The sequence below is a fragment of the Penaeus chinensis genome, chromosome 4, assembly GCF_019202785.1.
Source record: "Penaeus chinensis breed Huanghai No. 1 chromosome 4, ASM1920278v2, whole genome shotgun sequence".
Lineage (NCBI taxonomy): Eukaryota > Metazoa > Arthropoda > Malacostraca > Decapoda > Penaeidae > Penaeus > Penaeus chinensis.
In genome coordinates this window covers 10,629,701-10,637,200 of record NC_061822.1, presented here as the reverse complement: position 1 = coordinate 10,637,200, position 7,500 = coordinate 10,629,701, and the positions used below count along the sequence as shown (strand labels likewise).

The 7,500-nt window shown below is 36.5% G+C and overlaps 1 protein-coding gene across 3 annotated transcripts in view; it reads right to left on the bottom strand.

The window, feature by feature from the left end:
• Positions 1 to 3,748: 3,748 nt before the first annotated feature.
• LOC125047510 (follistatin-like) overlaps positions 3,749 to 7,500 on the bottom strand; it is a gene marked incomplete in the record, with an annotated part of 101,216 nt that continues 97,464 nt past the window's right edge. For all 3 annotated transcript variants that reach the window (XM_047645757.1, XM_047645767.1, XM_047645777.1), the window contains 2 exon segments: positions 3,749 to 6,308; positions 7,122 to 7,409. In XM_047645757.1, coding sequence (XP_047501713.1) covers positions 6,247 to 6,308; positions 7,122 to 7,409 — 350 coding nt within the window.

Sequence of the window (7,500 nt, the reverse complement as noted above, 5' to 3'; positions counted from 1 at the left end):
TTTCCTCACTTTTCTTAATCTTCTTCGACTCGCGACTCACGCCTCGCGCCTTACACCTCACGCGTGCGTTTTCGTACGGGCGCACTTGTTACGTGGCACGACACTTTCCACTCCACACCGGAAACCCTGTTAAGTGTTATAAACCCCTATTTATTTTCGTTTAAGTTGTGTTCTTTGGCAAAATAACTTTTTCAAGTTTTATAACAAACTCGCTTTCCTTGCCGAGGATGTGAATGGGACGTCACACTGGGGGATTCCCCTTGTCATGCGATAATAATTTATTTTCATATCTTATTTCGTCTATTTTTCTTTTCTTTTCTTCTTCTTTTTTTCCTACACATAAGTCCATCTATTAGTTGGGCCATATTTTCCATTTCATTCACCCATTCAACATTTCATTTCATTCGAATGTACACTTCCTTACAAACGTCACTGCTTCGTGGGGCTTCATTCACACTTCGACTCGCATATTCATTCACTCCTAGCAGTCGCTACGCTTCACGTAGGCTAATGGTTCCCAACTGCCGTTTGACCTGGTGTCTGTCACTTCTCTTTCACTCCTTACTCTTTCATATATATATATATATATATATATATATATATATATATATGCACACACACACACACACACACACACACACACACACACACACACACACACACACACACACACACACACACACATATATATATATATATATATACATATATATATATATATTTATACATGTGTGTATGTATGTATGTACGTATGTATACATTCTCGTTATTTCGTCGCGCCATCATATCATTGATCTGGTCCTTGGCCTCTGGGTGTTAGCTTATATCCCAATCTGTGACTTTTTTGTCCATCTCTCGTCCTGTCACAGACATATATAACCGGCTCATTGCCATTTCTCCTTAACTCTCCAAACTATGTCTTCCACTTCGGTCTGCTCTTAGGTCTAACTTGCCCTCATGCTATCTCTTGGACCAATTCACAGCACCAGTCTTCCCTTCCTCTCTGGGCACTTAATTGTTTCCTCTACAGTATTTTAGCCATAGAGTTTCTGACCCATATGCCATGACTGGGAAGACGCATTGGTTGATTTTTTAAACATAATGACAAAGAATTTGTGCTACTCTGTCTACCGAAGGTGCTCCAACCTAGCCTAATGCGTCTCTTTATTTCCTGTTCACTGGAGGTTATCTGTATGAGTTGTTCTAGATATATATACTCGTCTGCTTCTTCTAATTATGACTGACAAACCGAGATAAAAAATTATAAGAGAGTTGGCCAAGCCCGAGGAACGTGTTTCATTACTGGGAGATTTCATTGCCAGTGCCATTCATCAGAGAAACTGTTTGTTTGTATATCGACTTTTTCTTTTAAATGTATAGTAGATTTTTTCTTTCTTTTTAAGCTAGACTTTCACCGTTTTTATACCATCATTATCATCACCATGTATCAGTATCATTTATCATATCATATCTATCATTATTTAAGTACATTGATTGTTACTATAATCAATTTCTATTGATGTTATTAAAATCATTGCTTTATTTGCATCGTCATTGATCATAAAATTATCACTGGCATCATCTCTGTCATCATTATCAATATTCTGTTCTCAGTCATCATTACACCATTGTTATTATTGCCGTCATTATCAGCATTATTATCAATGGCGTCTTTATCATCATTATTATTAGCATAATCTTCATATCACCATCACTATTAACACCGATGGCATTTTAACGTTAGGATTCATCAACCAAAATGAAACCATGTTAATGTAGAGTCAAATCATTTATTAATTGATAAAAGGAATTTGAAAATAAAAGAATAAACTGAGAGGTAATCTTTATTTTTATTCAATATGGTGTCTGCACTTGGAAGACTAGCAGAAAATGCAAAGTACGACAATAATAACACTCAACAAACGATATTAAAAGCAGGTATTTGTCGTTAACAAACGGTATTTGCGTCGGTCACATTTACTCCTTTATTTCAGCCTCAGACTCGAAGCTGACTTATCTATAGTGTTTATAGTCCTCCAGGAAAGAAAATTCCTTAGTGCTTCATGGTTTCTAAGGGTACACTAGTATATAATGAATATAGTACATACATATAGGATTAAAAGCTTAGATAGTTAAAACGAGGCACGTAGGGGAAAATCCTTACTTATATATATACACATTTAACACTTCCTTCGTGTTTGGGTGGGGGGAGGGGGGAGGGGAAAGGGGTTTGTATGTATTAATCCTAAGTTTATTTAACGAACTTGATGTCACGTGAGAGTGAGAGAAACAAAAATCTGTCACAGTGAAAGGTTTCCCGATTTTCTACCATAGAGAGAGAGAGAAGCGATAATCACGAATGATATTCCTATTCATTTACTGCATTTCAAAGTCTGTCTACCTCTCCTTCTTTCAAACCTATTCTCCACTCTATTCTGGTTTATTCTTTTCTTATTTTTTACAATCCGGCTCTAGGTCTCCCTCCTGGATTCACTGTAATAATCTGCTGAATCGATTCCAGAGATGAAATATGAAGATAATCCCTGAGTGTGTATCAGGTTGCACACAGACGAGAAGTGTCTTGTTATGTAAGTCAAGCTGAGTTCAATTCGCGTCACGTAACGTTGTTTGGTTTGGTTTTCCATATTCTGCGTATGTATCTAACTGCGCGCTCGCTTGGTGTGTAGTGTGTGTGTGTGTGCGTATGTATGTGTGTGTGTGTGTGTGTGTGTGTGTGTGTGTGTGTGTGTGTGTGTGTGTGTGTGTGTGTGTATTATATATATATGCATCCATATGGATATACATACATATACACATAATACATACATACATATATGTACATATATATGTGTGTGTGTACACATATAAATAAGACATACATATTTATATCATATAGAAAACATACATATATATATGAATATACATATATACATATACATACTTACAAATATACGTAAGTCGTACTTCATATGTTTGTATGTGTACATATGTATATATATATATATATATATATGTATATACATATACATTTACACACACACACACACACACACACACACATACACACACACACACACACACACATATATAATATATATATATATATATATATATATATATATATATATATATATATATATGTATATATATATATATACACACACGTGTGTGTGTGTGTGTGCAAATATATATGTATATGTATATGTATATATATATATACATATATATATATATGTCTATATACATACATATATATATACTTACATATATATATATGTATATATACTTATATATATACATGTGTGTGTGTACAGATATATATATATATATACATATATATATACATATATATATGTATGTATGTATGTATGTATGTATACGAAACAATGTTTACGTTTAATTCCCACGAATGTTAAAAGAATACAACCAACCAGAAAGGGGATTTCCCTTGAGCATTTACATTTCCTTGTTTGTATATCAGTCCCGAGAGAAGTTACGTAAAACTGGCTAAGGTTTTTTTTTTTTTTTTTTTTTTTTATCTAATCCTCTTTTTCTTTGTAATTGAACAGATAGGAACTTATTAATGTTTCGGATCATATATTGATTTTTTTCAGTTCGTTATAAATTGTGTATTTTTCCCTTTCTTTCTCTCTCTCTCTCTCTCTCTCTCTCTCTCTCTCTCTCTCTCTCTCTCTCTCTCTCTCTCTCTCTCTCTCTCTCTCTGTCTATCTATCTATATATTTATCTATCTATCTTTATCTCTATCTCTCTTTGTCTCTCACTCTGTTTATGTAATCTTTCTTATAATATAAAATTTATATTTGTCTATTATTTTCACAATAGTACTCTTTCAATGAGCTTTATGAATCACGTAATATAGACAATTATCAAACACATTAGAATAATTACGATTTTTCAATATACCAACGTCATGTATAAACTTTTTCCTATATTTTATAATTAAATGAAATCTCAAAAATCCTTCTAAAATGCGCTGAAAGGTGTGTTAAAAGAGAATAGTTCCAGAATCATAATTCTACATACTGTCAAGATATTCTTTTATTATGCTAATTCTGTACACACTAAAGTAGTAATACAGAACCACGGTATTCTTTTCATATTTTTGAATTATTAATTGTACATAAATATTATTCAGCTTTCTGTACCTAGGACCTTTCAGACATCTGATTTCAAAGTTTGTTATAACAACTCGTTATAACACTACAATATTTAGACACATAATGCATAAAACTTAAGAAGAACTATTTCACTGTCTATGTAGGTACTTACACAGTAGACTGCAAAAGAGCACAGTTGCAGAGAACTTTTTTTTCTCTTATGCAAACTTATTCACAATTGCGAGTGAATTACTTTCTGCAACAAAGCAAGAACACTCAGTACAGAGTTCCCACCCACTTCTACAAACACTCTTTCAGTATTATAAAGCGTCCCCCATTAGCCAAACCACAGGCGGAAAGAGCGACCAAAGCACACAGTCTCCTCACCAATCACTTTAGTCGTGTCATCTGTGTTTGTTTGGATCCCAATCAACTCCAGCAAATTGCCCAGGTGATAGTGACCATCTATTCGTCGAACTCAAAGCAAAACGAGACTTTGGAGTCATAATCGTGCTGAAATTCTGCATTTTGAACGGGAAATGTACACCTCAAATTATAGTCATTTAATACCTTCTTTTGGGGGGGCTGGGGAAAATGGCCAGCATTTTGAACATCGTAGCAGCTATGCTTGTGTTGGTTTAGGTATGGGAAAAGTACAGTCTTCTTTTTTCTACCGCCCTTTTAGTAAATCTAGATACAGGAATAGTTAAACCTGTTTCCGTCGATCTCAATAAGTAATATAACTTTCTGGGGATTCGCACACTATGTAAAACCTACAGTACAGATATCACATAGCTATTGGCAGATCAGTGTAAACGTATGTCTGAAAAAGTGCAACATTAGAAGAGTTACAGAATTAGGTTTTTGACAAGGAAACGGAATACCCATTGCTAAGAAACACGGCGATTTGATAGATAATCAAGACTTTGCATATCTATTAAAAACTCTTATGTTAATTTTATTTTCTCCTGAAAATTGTGTTACAAATGATTCGTCAGCATAAAGGTATAGTAAAAAAAAAAGAGTCTGCATTATGAAATGTAACGTTAAGATGCGAAGACTGGAAGGAGATATGAAAGCCGATGCTTAATAAACGCAGAATGGGTAATCCTTTTCCTAAACGATTATCGCTATGAAACCATACGAAATGCTACGAAGTGGTAAGGAAAGAGAGAAGAAGAAAAATAAATAAATGCGAGCTAATGGATGAAATATAAACCAAGTAGTGCTTATTATATCAAACCACGTCAGTTACGAATAAGAAGAGTTTAAAAGAGAGAGACAGAGAGAGAGAGAGAGAGAGAGAGTAATGGTTTTGTGTATAGCCAACACAATACGAACACAGATAACGAAACAAAAGGTCGAAATAGCTCTGTAACCATACGTAATGAAGTATACTGTAATGTATTTTGTACAATGTCCTGGTTACGTTATAGAAATATATGTATTAAGGAACAACTGCAGTGATAAGATATAACGAGTATAACAAAATAAGAGAATTGCAAGAAAAAAAAAAACAAATTTATAAGCATTAAGAGAAACAGATAGAGACTGGCTTGATTAATTCCAGACACATTTTCGACGTCGTTGGAATATGTTAAAAAATACCACGAAAGCATCATAGATTTTACCGTAGTGTGAAACAACACAGTACATTTATATATTTCTTACAGTGTAACACATACAATTAGAGCTGTATAGAAGTCTTAAAATAATATCATTTGTGCTCAGTAGAATTGTCCATCCTATATTTTTCACACAGATTCGTTAATTAATTATCATAACATTCACTATAGCGCGCATTCTAGTCTCACCCACGTATGATGCAATGAACAGCTTTATAAAGCCACTAATATCTATTCCTCATCCACAAAACCTCATTCAAAGCAGATCACTAGTCTTTAAGAATAAAATAACCATACAGTCGGAAGTTTTGATCGATCCTTTTTATTATCATTATCATTATTATGAATTATTATTTTGTCTTATCCTTCCTTCCTTTCTTTCTTTCTTATTTTACTCGTGTTTCGTTTGGCTACGAGAGATCTTGAAAGTCTCCCTGTCGATTGCGTCGCCGCTGGGGGGGGGGGGGTAGGGGGTAGGGTTTCTAAGCGGTGACGAAAGGCGATCACTCCCCTCCCCCCTTCGCTCGTCTGTCGCCTTTCTTCTTCCCTCTTTCGGTCCTGCAGCCTGAGAAAGTGAAGAAAAAAACATATATTATCAAGATTATATTTTCAGTTTTACAATACCAATATATAATTAAGTTTCAAGATTTTTTTAATTTCCGTTTTATATTATTATCATTGAATTCTATATCTGGTTTTGTTGCATCTGTGAAGAACATGAGCATATGATCGCAGTTCATTGATGGCGCTAGTTGTTTGAGCTATTCTAATTGAGAATCGCCTAATTACTTTCTTAATAAAACATGCAGAGTATTTCCAAATCACTAATCCTTAAAACAAAAAAAAAAAAAAAAATTATTTTACGAGAGTCTTAAGAGCAGAGGAAGCATCTTTGTTATCGTGCCTGGGACGTAAATTAACTCTCCTTATCTATTTGTATGTTTATCGCCCTCTCTTCCTCCCTTCATTTTCCGTTCTTTGTGTTTGTCGCCTCCTCTTCCTTCCCTCTTGTCCTCCTTTCCTTCTCCCTTTGTAAAGAACATCCAACCCATTCTTAATTTGTTCTCTTCTCACACACCCTTCCTTCTCCTCTTCCTCCTCCTCCTCTTCTTCTTCTTCTTACTCACCCTCTCTTCCTCTCTTCCTTTTTACCATCCTTCTCCCTTTTCAAAGCACACCCAACCCATCCTCTTCTTATTCACCCATCTTCCTCCTCCTCCTCCTCCTCCTCCTCCTCCTCCTCCTCCTCCTCCTCCTCCTCCTCCTCCTCCTCCTCCTCCTCCTCCTCCTCCCCCTCGTCCTCATCCTCCTCCTCCTCCTCTCCTCCTCCTCCTCCTCTTCCTCTCTGAGTCTCTCCTCTCCTCCCCTTCTTACTCACCCTTCCTCCTCTTCCTCCTCTTCTTCTTCCTCTCCGAGTCTCTTCTCTCATCCCCTTCCTCCTGGCCTCTCTCGCCCTCCGCCGACCCAACGAACACCTCAGAAGCGTTCGGTTGCTCGTTGTCGACCCGGTCCGCCACCGAGCTCGGGGTCGTGACGACAACACCCAGGTCCTGAAGGCGATGCAGGCGCCGTCGACGTTCCTTCAGCTTCTTCTGCTTGCGCTTCTCCTTCCGCTGCTTCCCGCGCTTGCCGGAGTCGAGCTTGCAGTCGTCGGTTTTGGTGCCGTCTGTGGAAGGCGGAGGAGAAGGAGAGGTAATGGGGTGGAAGTCATGGGGGGAGTGATAGCGTAATGCTATGTTGAATGCGCTATGAGGTGG